Source organism: Carcharhinus amblyrhynchos, chromosome 3 (genome assembly GCF_965287045.1).
Source record: "Carcharhinus amblyrhynchos chromosome 3, sCarAmb.v2.hapA, whole genome shotgun sequence".
Classification (NCBI taxonomy): domain Eukaryota; kingdom Metazoa; phylum Chordata; class Chondrichthyes; order Carcharhiniformes; family Carcharhinidae; genus Carcharhinus; species Carcharhinus amblyrhynchos.
In genome coordinates, this window is record NC_137326.1 from 56,486,814 (window position 1) to 56,507,670 (window position 20,857).

General features: G+C 46.4%; 1 protein-coding gene across 6 annotated transcripts in view; it reads left to right on the forward strand.

Annotated features, from left to right (window-relative positions):
* The window catches only part of grip2b (glutamate receptor interacting protein 2b), a 357,455-nt gene that overhangs the window by 245,360 nt on the left and 91,238 nt on the right, over window positions 1–20,857 (forward strand). For all 6 annotated transcript variants that reach the window (XM_080184152.1, XM_080184180.1, XM_080184188.1 and 3 more), the window contains exons 2-4: window positions 4,185–4,265; window positions 5,969–6,104; window positions 12,104–12,249. In XM_080184152.1, coding sequence (XP_080040278.1) covers window positions 4,185–4,265; window positions 5,969–6,104; window positions 12,104–12,249 — 363 coding nt within the window. The remainder of the gene's footprint in view (window positions 1–4,184; window positions 4,266–5,968; window positions 6,105–12,103; window positions 12,250–20,857) is intronic.

Consider the following 20,857-nt stretch of genomic DNA (forward strand, 5'->3'; position numbering starts at 1 on the left):
GCAATGCATGGAGACTAGAACTGATCACAGTATTCTAAGTGTGTTTTAACCAAAGTATACTAGTTGAAACATCTCTGAAATTCAATGCTTTCCCTCCGGCAATGAACCCCAGTGCTTTGTTTGTATTTTAATGGGTTCATTAACCTGATTTAATCTGACTACTTGAGTGCCTGTTACCATGTTATCATCTGGATAGAAATGTACTTTGTCTTAGTCATAGCATTCTCTCCTCTGCGTCAAACCAGACTGTCCTGGCTAGTGAGGACCTGAGGTCTGGCTGCGGTCTCTGGGCTGATATACTTCCATTAATTGGGTGTGGGTGTCTCTTCCCCGCTCATTCCCTGGGATGTGGGATGGGGATGGGAATCCTCCTATTCTATCAGACTGTCGGGTGGGATACAGATATTTGGGCACACAACAGGAGACCGTGAGATTGTCAATCCTTTCCACTTTGTCAAACAGCCCTCCAAAGTACAAACAACATTTGCATGTCCTGAGTTTTCATCCATTATATCGGTCAATCAGGACCAAAAATCAATAAGGAATCAATGCTGCTAAGTAAAGATTGGTGAATTGGATTTGTTAGCTGCTATGACTCAGCAAGCTTCACCTCATTGTCGTTACCTTTCCGAAAGGATGTCCTCGGGTTATCGCCATTTATTGGTGTTCTCCAGGAACTAGAATAATGATGTAGCTCCACATCATCATTTGGAGGATTTTACACAATGTATTTTCTCAGGTTCAGCGCCTCTGCTCACATCTGTAAGTGAATCTCAAATGCACTACGTTCTGGAGGGTCTATCTCACTGCCAAAATCAAGTTCTATGGTAGCAGCTGGGCCCGTGATCACCACCTGGAACCCTTACTCCATCTAGTGGTGGCCAAAATATTTCACATATCACCACATACATTCCCTCTCTTTCCCGACATGACCAACCACCCCCTATTTTACAGGACTGTTCTGTATTTGATGCCACTGTGCCATATCCCATATCAAATGCTGCTGGGACGCTGCTGTACCTGCAACTTGATCCCTTAAATCTTGTGCATGTGCAGTACCGCTCTCCTGCTCTCACATCACTGACAGCACCTCCCTACTCCAGCCCACTCTCACATCCCTGGTATCAAACCCCCTCACAGCCCTAGCTAAACCGTAGAACCATAGAAAAGTTACCATGCTGAAAGTGGTCATTCAGCCCACCCTGTCTGCCTTGACCAAGACAGAAGAAAAAGAAACTAACCCCTCATTTTAATCCCACTTTCCTGCATTTGCTCTGTCGCCTTGCAGATACAGGGACCTTTTAAATGAGTTGATTGTTTCAGTGACAACCACCAAATTAATAAATTCCAGGTGCCCATCACCCTCTGGGTATGAACACTTTTCCTCATGTCCCCTCTATTCCTTCTACCAATCACCTTAAATCTATGCCCCCTGATAATTGAACCCTCAGCTAGGGGAAACAAGTCTTTCCTCTAATTCTAGACCCCTCATTGTTTGTACACCTCAGTTTGTTTTTCTTTTCATTCATTTGTGGGACATGGGTGTCACTGGTTGCCCAACATTTATTACCCATCCCTAATTACTCTTAAGAAGGTGGCGGTGAGCCTCTTCTTGAAACGCTGCAGTCTGCCTGCTGTGGGTTGACCCACAATGCTGTTAGGGAGAGAATTCCAGGATTTTGACTCAATGACAGCGAAGGATCAGCGATATATTTGCAAGCCAGGATGGTGAGTGGTTGAAGAGGAAAGTGTGGTGGTGATGTTCCCATTTATTTGTTGCTGTTGTCCTTCTAGATAGAAGTGGTCATGGGTTTGGAAGCTGCTGTCTAAAGATCTTTGGTGAATTGCTGCAGTGCATCTTGTAGATAATACAGACTGCTGCTACTGAGCGTCAGTGGTAGAGGGAGTGGATGTTTGTGGATGTGATGCCAATCACATCCACCCTAATGAAAAGGAGGCAGTAGGTGATGGTATTGTCACTAGATTTAAAAGTTTAATAATGACAATGAAACCATTGTTGATTGTCGTAAAAACCCATCTGGTTCATGAATGACCTCGTCTAGTTTCCAGATCCACAGAAATGTGATTGCGTCTCAAATGCCTTCTGAAATTATGGGGGACAGTTAGGGACTGCCGAGTTAGCAAGCTGCGCACACATCCCCCAATGAATTTAAGAGACACTAGCCTTTCCATTCTCTCCCCATAACTGCAGTTTACAAGCCCTGGCAACATTCTTGTAAATCTCCTCTATCCTTCCTGTAATGTGGTGACCAGAACTGAAATCAAAATTCCAACTGACCAGCATTTTACACGGACCCATCATTACACCCCAGCTTTTATATTCAATACCTTACCCAAGAAAGAAAAGTATTCCATCTCTTTATGGACCACCTTGTCCTGCCACCCACACACACCCATGCTCTCAGAGTCCTGGCTGCATCCTCATACCAGACTGTCCTTTCATTTTCTCCAGGAGAGTTGGTGTCACCCGTCCCTTTATGGAAAGCAAAAGGAAAAGCACTCAGACACACATAAAATCCATGAGTGAGTAGTTTTTGCTGTGAGAGAACTTAATTTCTCTACTTGGCTGAGTGGCTATGAGAGAAAGGAAAGCTCTGACCATTCTGCAGAGCAAAGTGAGGTTTTATCATTAAAGTAGAGGCAACTTCCTTTTTGCAATCTCCTGGACACAGTGCAGCCTCTGAATCAAGCTGGCTCTCAGTTTCTGGATGAGGTGCCAAGCCAAGGTTTATCAAATAGTGTCATAAAGAATAGAAGAGGACCTTTAGCCCATTGACTCTGCACCGACAAAACTACACTAAATCTACACAAGTCCCACTTTCCAGCATTGGCCCACAGCCTTGAATGTTATTACTTTTCAAGTGCTCATCCATGTATTTTTTAAAAGTTGTGAGGTTTCTCACCTATACTATTCTCCCAGGCAGCGCACGTCAGGCTTCTACCACCCTCTGGTTGAAAAATTCTTTTCTCAAATCCCCCCCAAACATCCTGCTCCTCATCTTAAGATTATGCCCCTCATTATTGACCCTTCAACCAAGGGGAACAGCTGCTTCCTAGCCACCTTGTCCATATCCCGCATAATCTTATAACCTCAATCAGGTCCCCATCAGCCTTCCCTGCTCTGAAGAAAACAACCGGAGCCTTTCCAGCCTCTCTTCATTGCTCAAATCCTCCACCCCGGGCAACAGCCTGGTGAATCTCCTCTGCACTCTCGCCAGTGCAATCACATTCTTCTTGTGCCGAGGTGACCAGAACTGCATACAGTACTCCAGCTGTGGCCAAGTTTTGTACAGCTCCAACACAACCTCCCTGCTCTTATATTCTTTGCCACAACTGATGAAGGCAAGTGTTCCATATGTCTTACCTACTCTGTTCACCTGTCCTGGTGTAGTAATGAGGGAGTGCTGCACTGCCAGAGGTGCTGCCTTTCAGATGAGTTATTAAACCGCGGCCCTGCCTGCTTCTAAGAAGTTGTTGTGGAATTATTTTGAAGTAGAGAGGGGGAGATACCCCCAGTGCCCTGGCCAATATTTCTTCCTCTATGTCACAAGAGGAAAGCAGATTATCTGGCCATTGTCAAGTTGCTATTTCTGGTAAGTTTGCTAAGTGTAAATTGGCTGCTGTGTGTCCTACATTCCCGCAAATTTCAAAAAAAAAAGTTTAATTGGTGGTAAAACACTTTAGATGTCTGGAAATTGTGATATAAATGAAAGTTTATCAGATTAGCTGGTCGTCATCACATTCTGTTTGGGACATTGCTGTGTGAGCAAATAACTGAGAGGGTTGAGCCAGGCTGTGCTCAGCACCTCATGCAGAAGGCAGCACCTCCAACAGCGCAGCACTCTCTAGGTGGGACACTGCAGCCGGGATTTTGCCCTCCATTCATCGCTGTGGGGCTGGAGCACGTGACCATCTGATTAGGAGGAGAGGTTGCTGGCAAGTTGAGCCACAGCTGGCCAGATGTGTCCCTGCTGCATGACTGTAAGTGAGTGAGGGCTCACAGACTCTGCTATGAACATAGTTTGGGAGAGCTCTGCTTGCAACAGCTCACTGCGGCACAAATGGGATGGAAGGTGTGAACATGGAAGCAGAACAGGTGGCACTGAAATCTCTGCCAGGCTGTGAATTATTGTCTAACTCCAGCCTTGTGATTTTACTTGTAGATGACGGTCCTTACGCAAAGGGGAGGAAAGAAACGGCTGCAGCAGAAACGACCGTGTGCTCGAGGAGGCAGAGCATACCAGGTAGGGAGTAGATTTCGATGTAGTACCAAGTGTTCCATCCTTACCTCAGCTTCCCATTCCTCAGGGCACTAGCCCCCGAGCCACTGAGTAGATGCTGCACTCAGTGGAGAGGGTTGACATGGCTGACTGGGTGGGGGACAGGAGGAGGTTGGGTGGCAGGGGCACAAACCAGAGATTTGATCAGGTGGCGAGGTGGGGATTGAGTTGGGGATCACTGACTGACTGAGAGCCGAGGTTAGGCCCAGGATTCACTGACTGATAGACAACAGATCATCCTCGGAGTGAAACAAGGGCAAAGAAAAACCACAATGGAGGACCTACAACTGGCTGGAGAGTTGTTGGGGACATGAGATGGGATGGGAGTGTGAAGTAGGGTCGGGATATCAATGTCCTGTCCAACTGCTCTCCCTCCCTTGCACTTGCTCTGAACTCTGAACTCATCATGTCAGCAAGTGGACGTTGTGGATGGTACGGCATCATATCTTGTGTCAGTGCCTGTTTTTGGCATAGATTTTATGGAGGGCACAGTGGATGCCACCCTGAGACACTGGGTTCCATCTCTGGGCAATCTGTGTCTTTGCAGCACTTGGTGAGCTGTGTGGCCTGAGTTTATTTTACCTTTGGCAATGGTGCAGCTCTCTAAGCTGCACATTGACTGATTGTAGAAAGTCAGAGCCCGGGTCCTGCTGCCTGACTTGATAATAGAGGTGCAGAGACTTTAAACAAAGCCAGGAATTGCTGCAATTCCTCAGGCAGGCCAGGCTGCATCTGTGGAAAGGTTAATAGAGTTCAAATTGCAAATGTTGACCTGAACCATTAGCTCAGTTCCTCTCTGAGCAGAAGCTGTCCCTCCTGCTGAGTATTTCCAGTATCTGCCATCTTTGGTGCAGAGTTCCAGAAGTATCTGGCAATGTCAGATCATTGAGTGTTCTGTTTGGTATTTGATTTTCATTCAAGTGCAAGAGGTGAAAAGCAGGAGACTGCTCCGCGTTCTCAGGTATAGTTGCCAATCTGTTTTTAGACCAGAATATTTGATCTCTTTATTACTGGCTTGGTGCAATGTGAACAGTGCTCTAATCTGAGCAGATAATCAGCAAAAGCTCGAGAGGGTAGATGAGAGAATTAGTTTTTTAATGCAGTGAGGTATTATACTCTGGAATGTACCTGAAAGGTTGGGAGAAGCAGATTCAATACTAATTTTTTTATTCGTTGATGAGATATGAGCATCGTTGGCTGGGCCAACATTTATTGCCCATCTCTGCGGCATTTAAGAATTGGTGTGGATTACATGTAGGTCAGACCAGGTAAAGATGGCAGATTTCCTTCCTTAAAGGACATTAATGAATCAGATAGGTTTTTATGTCAATTGACAATGGTTTCATGGTCATCATTAGACTTTTAATTCCATATTTTTTTAATTTGAATTCAAATTTCACCTTCCGCCGTGGTAGGATTTGAACCCAAGAACCCAGAGCATTACCCTGGGTTCGTAGACTACTAGTCTAGTGACAATACCATCATGCTACTGCATCCTCTAGCTTTCAAAAAGGAATTGGATATTCAGACCAAAGTGAATGGTTCTAATTCAAAGAGCACAGTGGGTTAACTGGGCTAGTTCAGTGTCTTATGAATTGGTGGGCCTGATTGCGGGTGAGACAGTCAAACACCAGTGTATATATCGTTGTCTGTGTCTCCACTAACAGAGGAGCTGAAGGGAGTCACGGTGGTGGAACTCATCAAGAGAGAAGGCTGCACTCTAGGGCTGACAATATCCGGTGGGACTGACAAAGATGGCAAGCCACGAGTTTCTAACCTACGACCTGGAGGGTTAGCGGCCAGGTGAGGCAGAGAATCAATTGATTCCATTGTTATATGCGATTTGGAACTTGATTTTACATCCGCATTGCTTTTTCTTTTATAATAATAGGGTAATAATGCATAACAGTTTCTTGTCTGAAGCACATGTGGAGTGTCCTATCCCACAGGTAGGATTCAGATAGATGCAGAAGAAGGTGAATTCTTGTTTCTGATGACATGCAGAGTGGATTGGGCAGTACCTGTATCAGCTCCAGGTGCTGGTGTGAACAGCATGGACAACTCTGGTCATTTTGAATATTTAATGGGTTGAATATTATAGGGATAGTGTGGGGGGTGGTTGCCGCAGCTGGCTCACCCACATCTAGAAGAAAAGTTGATGTGGAGCTGAACCAAAGCCATTAATATGCTGTGGATGGGCTGAACAAGGAATGGGTGAGATTTTAAAACGTATTCTTTCCTGGCACGCATATGCTGCTGGTGAGATCAGCAATTCGCCCATCCCTAATTGCCCTTGAAAAGGTGCTGGTGAGCTGCCTTCTTGAACCATTGCGGTCCATGTGGTTTAGGTACACCCACAGTGCTGTTAGGGAGGGAATTCCAGGATCTTGACCAGGTGACAGTGAAGGAATGGTGATATATTTCCAAGTCAGGATGGTGAGTGGATTGGAGGGGAACTTCCAAGTGATGGTGTTCCTCAGTGTCTGCTGCAGGAGGAAGTTCCATACTCAGGAGTTACTGGCCAGTCCAATTATCTGATAACTCCCACTAGCCCCTGATGCGTAAAGGATGCATTAGTGAGCACTGCCAGGGAAGAAGAAGGAACAACGGATTTCTCGAAACAGGTAAGCCTGGGATATTAGTCAAGGAGGGGTGACAGGGGGCATGGGGTGTTTAAAGCTGCAGGCAGTTGGAAGACAGGGGAGGTTTAAATTAGGGGAGCAACGCTCCGATCCACAAAGGGAGGCCCTCAAAGATAGAACATCCCCTTCCTTTCAGACCTTTGGAGATTTTATTTAAAATCCGCTCATGCTCTGCTACCTATGACAAATATTATGTGGTGTGGGCAGCGTATTATCAGGGAAAATTGATGCTTAATTATCTAATGGATGCTTAATTGTCTAATTAAATATGCCAAGTGGCTGTCAATTTTGGCTCCTATACCTCATACTAAGATGTTGAGCTCAGGGGTGGGTGGGCATTTGCCCTGTTGTATATCTTCCCCCGCCCCCCCCAAAAGCATGCTGAGTAGGGCATATGAAATGCAACTCGAGGTCTCAGTTTAAAGTCTCGTTTGAAAATGGCACTTCTGAGGGTGCATGCTCCCTCAGCAACATCCCAGCTTTATTTGCCCCCGGCCATCGTGGGATTTCAATCCACAATTTGGTGACTCAGAGGGTAAGTTGTGACCGACTGGGCCTCTGCTGACTCTCACAGCTCACAGGGTATCTGTGCCATGAATGAGTCAGTGGGTGTGAGTTCATGGCCCACTCCAGTCTCCCTCTTAAAGCCAAGCAATTTCCCAAAGGAGAGACAGATTGAGGCTCAGCTCCCACTGCAGGATCTCAGGTGATAGGAATGCAGGTGGAGAATCAGGTGACCCCTGTTCCCATTCTCCAAACCCGTGCCCAGTTAGCAAGTTTTTATTATGTTGGCAGTGGTTCACCCTGGAGAGAGAAAAAGAGAGCGGCAAGCATTCAAAACATGAGCAAAACATCAATGAACTACAAAGAGGCTGGAGAATCTCTCTCTGATAGCCGACTCCCCTGCTCTCAGCTTGCCTGTGAAGAACACTCAGTTGGCTAGTGCACTGGAGGAGCATGCCTGGCATAGCCCGTACCATGGGAGGAGTGGCGTCTGGTTGAATTGTACCATGGGATGAGTGAGATTCTGGGTGAATTGCACCATGGGATGAGTGAGTGTCTGGGTGAATTGCACCATGGGATGAGTGAGTGTCTGGGTGAATTGCACCATGGGATGAGTGAGTGTCTGGGTGAATTGCACCATGGGATGAGTGAGTGTCTGGGTGAATTGTACCATGGGATGAGTGAGCATCTGGGTGAATTGCACCATGGGATGAGTGAGTGTCTGGGTGAATTGCACCGTGGGATGAGTGAGCATCTGGGTGAATTGCACCATGGGATGAGTGAGTGTCTGGGTGAATTGCACCATGGGATGAGTGAGGGTCTGGGTGAATTGCACCATGGGATGAGTGAGCGTCTGGGTGAATTGCACCATGGGATGAGTGAGTGTCTGGGTGAATTGCACCATGGGATGAGTGAGCATCTGGGTGAATTGCACCATGGGATGAGTGAGTGTCTGGGTGAATTGCACCATGGGATGAGTGAGTGTCTGGGTGAATTGCACCATGGGATGAGTGAGTGTCTGGGTGAATTGCACCGTGGGATGAGTGAGCATCTGGGTGAATTGCACCATGGGATGAGTGAGTGTCTGGGTGAATTGCACCATGGGATGAGTGAGTGTCTGGGTGAATTGCACCATGGGATGAGTGAGCGTCTGGGTGAATTGCACCATGGGATGAGTGAGTGTCTGGGTGAATTGCACCATGGGATGAGTGAGCATCTGGGTGAATTGCACCATGGGATGAGTGAGTGTCTGGGTGAATTGCACCATGGGATGAGTGAGTGTCTGGGTGAATTGCACCATGGGATGAGTGAGCATCTGGGTGAATTGCACCATGGGATGAGTGAGTGTCTGGGTGAATTGCACCATGGGATGAGTGAGTGTCTGGGTGAATTGCACCATGGGATGAGTGAGTGTCTGGGTGAATTGCACCATGGGATGAGTGAGTGTCTGGGTGAATTGCACCATGGGATGAGTGAGTGTCTGGGTGAATTGCACCATGGGATGAGTGAGCGTCTGGGTGAATTGCACCATGGGATGAGTGAGCGTCTGGGTGAATTGCACCATGGGATGAGTGAGCGTCTGGGTGAATTGCACCATGGGATGAGTGAGCATCTGGGTGAATTGCACCATGGGATGAGTGAGTGTCTGGGTGAATTGCACCATGGGATGAGTGAGTGTCTGGGTGAATTGCACCATGGGATGAGTGAGCGTCTGGGTGAATTGCACCATGGGATGAGTGAGTGTCTGGGTGAATTGCACCATGGGATGAGTGAGCGTCTGGGTGAATTGCACCATGGGATGAGTGAGCTTCTGGGTGAATTGCACCATGGGATGAGTGAGCTTCTGGGTGAATTGCACCATGGGATGAGTGAGCGTCTGGGTGAATTGCACCATGGGATGAGTGAGCGTCTGGGTGAATTGCACCATGGGATGAGTGAATGTCTGGGTGAATTGCACCATGGGATGAGTGAGTGTCTGGTTGAATTGTACCATGGGATGAGTGAGTGTCTGGGTGAATTGCACCATGGGATGAGTGAATGTCTGGGTGAATTGCACCATGGGATGAGTGAGCTTCTGGGTGAATTGAATCATGGGATGAGTGAGCTTCTGGGTGAATTGCACCATGGGATGAGTGAGTGTCTGGGTGAATTGAATCATGGGATGAGTGAGTGTCTGGGTGAATTGAATCATGGGATGAGTGAGCGTCTGGGTGAGAACAAAGAACAAAGAACAACACAGCACGGGAAACGGGCCCTTCAGCCCAACGAGCCCACGCCACCATCTTAACAATGTGTTTTTCCTACTCCACCCTTGACCCATGTCTATGCTTACGGTACCCCCGTTGGAAACCAGATTAAGAGGAGAATAATTGAGGGCCAATTTGTTAATTGCACCAAGGGATGAGTGAGCATCTGGGTGAATAGAATCACGGGAAGAGTTGACGTCGGGTAAACTCAATCGTGGGAGGAGTGGATGTCTGGATGAACTGAATCATGGGAGGGGTGGATGTTTGGGTGAATTGCACCATGGGAGGGGTGGATGTCTGGATGAACTGAATCATGGGAGGAGTGGATGTCTGGATGAACTGAATCATGGGAGGGGTGGATGTCTGGATGAACTGAATCATGGGAGGGTGGATGTTTGGGTGAATTGCACCATGGGAGGAGTGAGCACCTATGGCAGAAAAGAAGGAGGCTGGAATAAAATAACAGAGTAAAGCAAAAATTCTCAAATCACACACTCCTCCTCCAGATTAACTTGTTTCATGTGGATGTCTGTTACATGTTCAGCTTCCCCCCAGTGTTGAGAATCCTCAGGCCGTTTATTGTTGTTGTACAACCTGCAGCATCGAAGTATTTTGATTAGTAATGGGGAACTCTGGTCCAATCTCCTCTTCCTCCTTCACTTTGTGCTGAGCACTGGATCCGCTGAAACAAAAACTCTTCAATCAATTTATCATTGAAAACAGTTTGAATTTAATTAAATGCTTGATTGCTCTTTTTTTAGACCTTTCTGCAATAGTCAGGTGGAGAGAAGCCAATTCCTGTTTTAAATTATTCCTCCATTTCTCTTCCCATTTCCCTGGAGCTGAGATACAGATTACATCAGTGTCATTCCCCCAGTGACTTTTTATTTTTTCTTTCACTAAATGGCGGGGGTGCTGGCAAAGCCAGAATTTATTGCTCATCCCTAGTTGCCCTTGAAAAGGAGGTGGTGAGCTGCCATCTTGAACCACTGCAGCCCCTGTGTTGTAGGTACATCCAGAGTGCTGTTAGGGAGGAAGTTCTACAATATTGACCCTACAGTGAAGGAACATGGATATATTTCCAAGAAATAGTGGTGAGTGACTTGGGAGGGGAACTTCCCATGGTCTTCCCATGCATCTCCTCTGAGGTGGTAGAGGTTGCAGATTTGGAAGGTGCTATTGAAGGAACCCATTTCTCATCTCTGAACTTGGAGGAGTGACACCAGGATATTCCCCTGCAGGAGGCATCACAACCAGTCAGTTATGCATTTAATGGAAATGGAGCTGTGGCACAGAGCAGCCAAGATCTAACTGAGCACTAGAATGGGCTTGAGGGGCTGAATGGCCTGTACATGCACCAGTATCCCTCATACTATCCACAAATGGCAATATATAACAGTCAGAGTCAGGTTGATTACTCGCATATTTCTGTCCTATAGACCTCGAGATTAATTAAATCCACCCTCTCCCCACTTCCCACTGCTGCTCTTGATAAGCTCAGAGAATTCAGCGCTGGCCATGATCCATGTTGTAAATAATTCAATAACTGAATAAGCAGTGAATTTACTCATTGACCCTTCTGAGTGAGATCCCAATGCTGAATCTTCAACCATTTCTGTAAATTGAGCTCCTCTTCTCTCTCAGTAAGTCCTGTTTAACACAAAGAAGGGCAAAGAGGTTCTCCCCAGTATCCTGGCCAATTTTACCACCACTTCCCCCGCCCCCAACAACCAAGACCTTAAACAGTTGATCTGATGATTTATCTGCTTGTCTACTTGTGTGTAACCCTCAGTGTACAAATTAGACATCTCCTTTGCCTCCATTACAGAAGCTTATTAGTTGTGAAGTCAGCTCCTGTAGTGGTAAAAAGAGCTTTTATGATTGCAAGATCTGTGGATGTTAATGTCCTGATCTTTTGGATGAACTTGGATGATAGTCAGATTTTCCCTTTCAAGAGCATATGAGAAAATTTCTGAGCTGAGGAATGGCCTCTTACGGTATTCTGTCAGTGCGCCATCAGTGTTGGTGGGTGTTGTCAGACTTCTTACTGTGCATCATCGGGAAGCTTAACTGCTCTTCATTGCACATTCATTAATTTCTTCTTCAATAGCTGTCAACTGAGTTAGTCAAATCTCAAAGGGAAACCCAGAGATATTTACTTAGACTTGCAGACCTGGAGAGTTTCCAAATGTCATCAGGGCAGGCCTCAGATTTTCATTCAGGCCTGTGGATCCAGAGATTTACCTCTGGCCCAGAGGTTGAGCTGGGAATCCTCTATCCAGCTGATGTGATGAATGAATCTTAGAGCTCACCGTGTGAGGAACCCTGTGCAGGTTTGTCATCCATGCATTCATAACCATCTGGTGCCAGCAACTTCTCACCAGCCTGAATTTCCACTTGCCCCTTGTAGGAGCGACCAGCTGAACATTGGAGATTACATCAAGTCCGTTAATGGGATCAACCTGACCAAACTACGGCACAATGAGATTATCAGCCTATTGAAAAACGTGGGGGAACGGGTGGTCCTTGAAGTGGAATATGAGCTTCCCCCTGCTGGTAAGAACCTAATCTCTTGAACCTTCTGAGTGACTGTTCTTTTCAGTGGAGATTGGTCAGGATGTCACAGAACAAAAAACAATACAGCACAGGAACAGGCCCTTCGGCCCTCAAAGCCTGCACCGATCATGTGTTCCTAACTAGACCATCACCTCATAGCTAATACCATCCATACCAGGCAACATCCTGGTAAACCTTTTCTGTACTCTCTCCAAAGCCTGCATGTCCTTCCGGTAGTGTGACCAGAACTAGACGCAGTATTCCAGATGTGGCCTAACCAACATTCTATATAACTGCAACATCACATGCCTTTATAGGAAGGCAAGCATATGGCATGCTTGCCTTCCTATAAAGGCAAGCATGCCATATGCCTTCTTTACCACCTTTTCCACCTGTGCTTCCACCTTTAAGGATCTGTGGACTTGCACACCCAGATCCCTCTGTGTGTCTATACTCCTGATAGTTCTGCCATTTATTGTATAGCATTAGATCTACCAAAATGCATCACTTCTCATTTATTTGGATTAAATTCCATCTGCCATTTCTCCCAATTTTCCAGCCTATCTATATCCTGCTGTATTCTCCGACAATGTTCATCATTATCCGCAACTCCAGCCATCTTTGCATCGTCCGCAAACTTACTGATCAGACCAGCTACATCTTCTTCCAAATCATTTATATATATCACAAACAGCAGAGGTCCCAGTACAGAGCCCTGTGGAACACCACTAGTCACAGACCTCCAATCAGAAAAACACCCCTCCACTGCTATCCTCTGCCTTCTATGGCCAAGCCAGTTCTGTACCCATCTGGCTATCTCACCTTTGATCCCGTGAGATTTAACCTTTTGCACCAGCCTGCCATGAGGGGCCTTGTCAAACACTTTACTAAAATCCATGTAACCGACATCCACGGCCCTTCCCTCATCAATCATTTTTGTCACCTCCTCAAAAAACTCAACCAAATTTGTGAGGCATGACCTCCCTCATATAAATCTATGTTGTCTATTGCTAATGAGACTCTTCAGTTCTAAATGATCCTATCTCTAAGAATCTTCTCCAACAATTTCCCTACCACAGATGTCAAGCTCACTGACCTATAATTATCCGGGTTATTCTTGCTACCATTCTTAAATAACGGGCCCATATTTGCTATCCTCAATCCTCTAGGACTTCACCTGTGTTGAATGAAGAAAGAAAGATTTCTGTTAGAGGCCCAGCAGTTTCATCTCTTGTCTCTCTCAGTAATTTAGGACAGATGCCATCTGGCCCTGGGGATTTGTCTACCTTAATGCTTCCTAAAACACCTAACGCTTCCTCCCTTGTAATTGCAATTTGTTCTAACGGGTCTACACATCCCTCTGAGACTAATCAACGTGTCCCTCTCCTTTGTGAATACTGATAGAAAGTATTCATTTAGGATCTCACCTACTTGCTTAGGTTCTAGGCATAATTCCCCTCCTTTGTTCTTGAGAGGTCCGACTCTTTGTCTGTCAACCCTCTTGTTCCTAACGTATGTATAAAATGCCTTGGGATTCTCTTTAATCCTGTCAAACAAGGACATTTCAAGATCCCTTTTTGCCCTTCTGACTCCCTGTTTGAGTTCTTTACTCTCTCTGTATTCCTCCGTTGCTCATTTGTTTTTAGCTGCCTGGACCTTATATATACCTCTTTTTTCTTTTTGATTAGACCCACAATTTCCCTGGTTATCCACAGCTCGAATCCTACCTTTAATGTCCTTCCTTTTTTATAGGCACATGCCTGTCCTGCTACCCTATCAACGGCTCCTTAAAAGACTCCCACATGCCAGATGTGGATTTACCCTCCAACAGCCTCTCCCAATCAACAGCCACCAAATCCTGCCTAATCCGGCTGTAGTTAGCTTTCCCCCGATTCAGCACCTTACCCACAGGACAACATCATACTTTTCCATGACTATTCGAAAGTTTATAGAATTGTGGTCACAGTTCGCCACACGTTCCCCCACTGAAACTTTGATGACCTGACTGGACTCATTCCCCAGTACTAGGTCCAGTATAGCTCCCTCTCTAGTTGGACTATCAACATATTGTCCCAAAGAACTTTCCTGGACACATTTTATAAATTCCTCCCCATCCGGACCCCCAACCCGAAGGGATTTCCAGTCTATGTGAGGGAAATTAAAGTCTCCCACTACAACAACCCTATTTTTTCTACACCTTTCCAGAATCTCCTTACATATCTGTTCTTCAGCTTCCCATGGGCTGTTGGGAGGCCTGTAGTATACCCCCAGCAAAGTGACTGCGTCCTTCCTGTTTTTGAGCTCTACCCACAGTGTCTCGTTACATGATCCCTCCAAATTGTCCACCCTCTGTACCGCTGTAATATGCTCCCTAACCAGTATTGCTACTCCCCACCTCTTCTAGCCCCTCCTCTGTCTCGCCTAAAACACTTATACCCCGGAATATTCAGCTGACAGTCCTGTCCTTCTTTTAACCAACTCTCTGTCACTGCAACCACATCCAAATTCCGTGCATGCATTAAGGCTCTAAGTTCATCTGTTTTGCCCATTACGCTCCTTGCATTGAAGCAGATGCACTCCAGACCTCCAGTCCCACTGAGTCCATCCTCCCCCAGATTGCTCTTCCTCTTAGGTAGCCTTGTCATAGAAATTGTAGAAACCCGACAGTGTAAGGAGAGGTCATTCAGCCCATTGAGTCTGCACCAACCACAATCCCACCCACGCCCTCTCCCATATCCCTACATATTTTACCTGCGAATCCCTCTAAGCTACACATCTCAGGACACTAAAGGGCAATTTTAGCATGGCCAATCAACCTAACCTGCACATCTTTGGGAGGAAACAGGAGCACCCAAGAGAAACCCACACAGACATTAAGAGAACGTGCAAACTCCACGCAGACAGTGACCCGAGCGGGAATCGAACCCAGGTCCCTGAAACTGTGAAGCAGCAATGCTAACCACTGTGCTACTGTGCCGCCCGTGTCTTGGCCCCGTGCTCGTCCCCAGTTTCTACGCTTGCTGACCTATTGTTCCGATCCCCAACCCCTGCCACGTTAGTTTAAACTCATCCGAACCATACTAGCAAACCTCCCAGCCAGGATATTGGTGCCCCTCCAGTTCAGGTGTAACCCATCCTTCTTATACAGGTCCCCTCCTCCTTAGAAGACTTCACAGTTATCCACAAATTTGAAATTCTCCCTCCTGCACCAGTTCTTTAGCCACGTGTTCAGCTGCACATTCTCCCTGTTCTTAGTCTCACTAGCACGTGGCATGGAGAGCAATCCAGAGATTGCTACCCTACAGGTCCTGCTTTTTAGCCTTTTACCTAACTCCCTAAATTGCTCTTGCAGGACCTCCCTGCTCTTTCTGTCTACATCATTTGTACCAGTGTGGACAATGACGTCTGTCTGATTAACCTCCCTTTTTAGGATGTTTTCTACTCGTTCAGAGACATTCAGGACCCTGGCACCAGGGAGGCAGACTACCATAATGGAGTCACCTTCGTGCCCACAGAACTGCCTGTCTGTGCCTCTAACTATTGAGTCCCCCATTACAATTGCTCTCCTATTTTCCCTTTTTCCCTTCTGAACTACAGAGCCCGACTCTGTGCTAGAGACCTGGTCACTGTGGCTTACCCCTGGAAGGTCATTTCTCCCCTCCCCCCGCAACAGTATCCAAAACGGTATACTTATTTTCAGGGGAACAACCACAGGGGATCCCTGCACTGACTGCTTCCTCCTCTCCCCTCTCCTGACTCACCCAGCCAGCTTTGTATTTTAGATGTTACGACTTCCCGATAACTGCTATCTATCACCCCCTCTGCCTCCTGAATAACCTGAAGTTCATCCAGTTCCAGCTCCAATTCCCTAAGGTGGTCTGTGAGGAGGTAGAACTGGGTGCACCTCCCACAGGTGAAGTTAGCAGGGTCAATAATGGTGACCCTTACCTCCCACATCCTGCAAGAGGAGCATTGAACTGCCCTAACTGTCATTCTCTTCACCCAAACTCCCAACTGTCGCCGTTCTGTGTTCCCACTCTTTAAACTGTCAATGTTGTGTATTTCCCCTCTTTAAGCTGTGTTCCCGCTCTTTAATGTCCTGAATCAGAGCTGTAGACTATGGATATATGTTGGTGCTGTTATCTTTTTCTGTTCCAATTTCTGATTTTTGGAATGAACAGGGAAAATGAAATGATCAGGGTCAACCTCAGGAACCCCCAAGTCAAGTACATATGAATACTCCACCCGCCCTTTCCAATGTTAGGCCACAGTCTCGAGAACAAATCACGAGAGACATTAATGAGACTGTTTGCTTCCCATCATCTCAGTGTCCCTGAATACCAAACCCATTTCAGCAATGTGATGGTTTATGACTCCACGTATCAGCCTTTCCCTGTGAAGGGCTGCATCAAAGGCAGCAACAACTGGTGTAAAATTGACAACTTATCACTGTTAGCCCTTGTCCACAAATGATCGGGCTGATATTGACCCAACTCGTTTATCGGAGGAATATTCTGGTCATCATTCTGTGCAATCCATTTATAGCAAATAAAAGGTTAATATCTAGCTGACTGTCCACTAAGAACTTCTGGTCAGCATTCTGTGCAATCCATTTATAGCAAATAAATGGTTAATGTCTAGCTGACTGTCCACTAAGAACTTCCTGTTAATGTTGCAATGTTTTCAACTCATGTTGTATCTGTTCTGGGAGTGTTTGATGATGACAGTGTAGAGAGAGCTTGACTCTGTACTAACCCTGTGCTCTATATGTGCTGGGAGTGTTGATGGTGACAGTGTAGAGGGAGTTTTACTCTCTGTCTAACCCTGTGCTGTACCTGCGCTGGGGGTATTGACGGTGATGGTGTAGAGGGAGCTTTACTCTCTATTTAACCCTGTGCTGTACTTGTGTTGTGAGTGTTTAATAGCGACAGTCTAGAGGGGGCATTTCTCTCTATTTAACCCTATGCTGTACCTGTGCTGGGAGTGTTTGATGGGCACAGTGTAGAGGGAGCTTTACTCTGTATCTAACTCCATGCTGTACCCGTCTGGGAGTGTTTGATTGGTAAACACAGTAAGAAGTCTCACAACACTAGGTGAAAGTCAAACAGGTTTATTTGGTAGCAAACACCACTAGCTTTCAGGGCTTTGCCCCTTCATCAAGTGAGTGGGGAGTTCTGATCACGAATAGGACATAAACAGTCAAACAGGGAAGGACTCACTGTTGTGGGAAACAGTGTTTGATGGGGACAGTGTAGAGGGAGCTTGACACTGTATCCAATCCATGCTCTGACTGGATTCAAAGAACTTGATACCACAATGGGTCACAAAGGTTAAATAACCGTTACCAAATCAAAATTACCCCCAGGGAGGGTAGGATGAGAGAGGAATTGGCGAATGTTGATTGGGGGAGCACATTGGAAGGTAGGTCTGCTGAGGAACAGTGGAGGATCTTTAAGGAGATCTTTCTTGGTGCTCAGCAGAAATTTATTCCGATGGTTAAAAAGGATCGTAGGAGGAGAGATAATCAGCCGTGGATAACGAAGGAGGTGAAGGAAAGCGTTAAATTAAAAGCGGATGCGTTTAGAGTAGCTAAGAGTAGTGGGCAAGAAGAGGATTGGGAGAGGTTTAAATGTCAACAAAGAATGACAAAGAAGTTGATAAAGAAGGGTAGGATAAACTATGAAGCTGGGCTGGCGCTTAATATAAAAAAGGATAGCAAGAGTTTTTATAAATACATAAAAAGGAAGAGGCTGGCTAGGGTGAACGTTGGACCCTTAGAGGATGAGAGGGGGGACTTAGTGGTAGGGGATGGGGAAATGGCGGAGGCCCTGAATAACTTTTTTGTTTCGGTCTTCACGGAGGAGGACGTGAATAATTTGCCGGGTGTTAGCGGTGGAAAGATGGGAGGAGTGGAGGGCCTGAATGACATTATTGTTACTAGAGAGGCGGTGCTCGACAGACTGGAGGGACTGATTGTGGACAAGTCCCCAGGACCGGATGGAATGCATCCAAGGGTTCTGAAAGAAATGGCGGAGGTGATAGTGGATGCCTTGGTGATTATTTTCCAAACGTTGCTGGATTCCGGGGAAGTGCCGAAAGATTGGAAAACGGCTAATGTTACGCCATTGTTTAAGAAGGGTGGCAGGCAAAAGGCGGGGAATTATAGGCCGGTTAGTTTAACGTCTGTTGTAGGAAAGATGTTAAAATCCGTGATCAAGGAGAAAATAGCGAGGCATCTTGAGGAGAATTGTTTGGTAGAGCAGACGCAGCATGGTTTCATTAAGGGGAAGTCGTGTCTGACGAATTTATTGGAGTTCTATGAGGATGTGTCTAGGGCGGTGGATAGAGGAGAGCTGATAGATGTGGTGTTTCTTGATTTTCAGAAGGTGTTTGACAAGGTGCCTCACAAGAGGTTATTACAGAAGGTCAGGGGGCATGGAGTTGGGGGTAGGGTGTTAGCGTGGATAGAGGATTGGCTGTCAAATAGGAGGCAGAGAGTGGGGGTCAATGGGTGCTATTCGAATTGGTGGTTGGTGACTAGTGGAGTGCCCCAGGGGTCGGTGCTGGGGCCTCAGCTATTCACCATTTATATAGATGATCTGGAAGAGGGAACCGAGTGTATGGTGTCGAAATTTGCTGATGACACCAAGATTGGTGGAACGGCAAATTGCGTGGAGGGTGTGGAGAGTCTGCAGAAGGATCTAGATAGGCTGGGCGAATGGGCCAGGAACTGGCAAATGGAATTTAATGTTGGCAAGTGCGAGGTGGTCCACTTTGGTAGGAATAATGGTAGGAAGGACTATTACTTATGTGGCGAAAAACTGCAGCATGCGACGGTGCAGAGGGACCTCGGGGTCCTTGTGCATGAGTTGCAAAAACCCAGCCTGCAGGTGCAGCAGGTGGTCAGGAAGGCGAATGGGATGCTGGCCTTCATAGCGAGGGGGACTGAATATAAAAGTAGGGAGGTCTTGCTGCAGCTGTATAGGGCACTGGTGAGGCTGCAGCTGGAGTACTGTGTGCAGTTTTGGTCGCCGTACTTACGCAAGGATATTTTGGCCTTGGAGGGAGTGCAGAGGAGGTTTACTAGGCTGATTCCGGAGTTGAGGGGGTTGAACTATGAGGGGAGGCTGAATAAACTAGGCTTGTACTCGTTAGAGTTTAGAAGAATGAGGGGAGATCTCATTGAGACGTATAAGATGTTGAATGGGATGGATAGGATAGAGGTGGAGAGACTCTTCCCGCTCAGAAAGGACAGTAGGACTAGGGGGCACAGCCTCAAGATAAAGGGGGGACGGTTTAGAACGGAGTTGAGGAGGAACTTCTTCACTCAAAGGGTGGTGAATCTCTGGAATTCTCTGCCCGTTGAAGTGGTGGAGGCTACCTCGCTAAATATTTTTAAGACGCGGGTTGATAGGTTTTTGATAGGCAAGGGGATTAAGGGTTATGGGGAGAGGGCGGGAATGTGGAACTGAGCCACGACAGATCAGCCATGATCTTATTGAATGGCGGGGCAGGCTCAAGGGGTTAGATGGCCTACTCCTGCTCCTATTTCTTATGTTCTTATGTTCTTATGAGGAGGAGAAGAGAGAAAAAGAGAGAGAGAGAGTGTGAGAGAGAGAGAGAGTGTGAGAGAGAGAGAGAGTGTGAGAGAGAGAGTGAGAGAGAGTGTGAGAGAGAGAGTGAGAGAGACAGGAAGTGAATCAAAGAGAGAGCGAGAAAAGTGTTGAGTGATTCAGAGAGAGACAGAAATTGAATCAGTGAATGAGAGAGAGAGACGAGTGAATCAGAAAGAGAGAGAGAGAGAGAGACAGCCAGAGAGAATTGGGGAGAATGATGGATGGACAGATAGGTAGAGAATCAGAGAGACAGAAGCATAGAGAGAGTCAGAGAATGAAGACAGAAAGCAGAGATATTATGGGATCGATTTTCCCTGGATACTTTGGAAAGAAAAGATTCTCCAAGGAGGCCAAGCTGCAATGTTGGTTTAGTCTACATTTAATGCAAGATCCCTTCCTGGTAAAGGATTTGATACAAACTGCAGTAATGATCACCCAGAGGTTCACTGAACACTGACTGCCCATTAAAGTGTCTGCTTGCATTTCTTAAGGAGGTTGCATGGCATTTTGGTGATGAATGCAGTCTGTTAACAGTGAGCAGCTGATTGGGAATAAAGCACCAACACTCATCCCATCAGTTTATGAAAAATTAAGTCCCAGAAAAAAGAATTGAGCTGTGATTTCTTACTGGGGAGTATCACCAACCATTCTCTTGCTTCATCATGCATGTTTTCAGTAACAAGGTCTAAGGCATACCCATGGGTATTATTCTACAGAAGAACCACAACCATCCAGATATTGGATCCTTGGAACCACCAATATTTTGTCTGTTTTCACAACTGGGAATTTGAAATGTATTCCTTCTGCTTGGGAGGTTTGGGAAAAGTTGTAGTGAGATGGTTTTCACACTGGTGGAGATGGAAAGCTCTTTTATGGAAGGAAGCCAATGCTAAAACTGCCCAGGAAAGTAGAGCACCTCCACCCACCTTGTTAACCATGGAACACAACACAGTGAAGAGTGGATTGTTTGTCCAGGGATGTTGGCGAGTAAT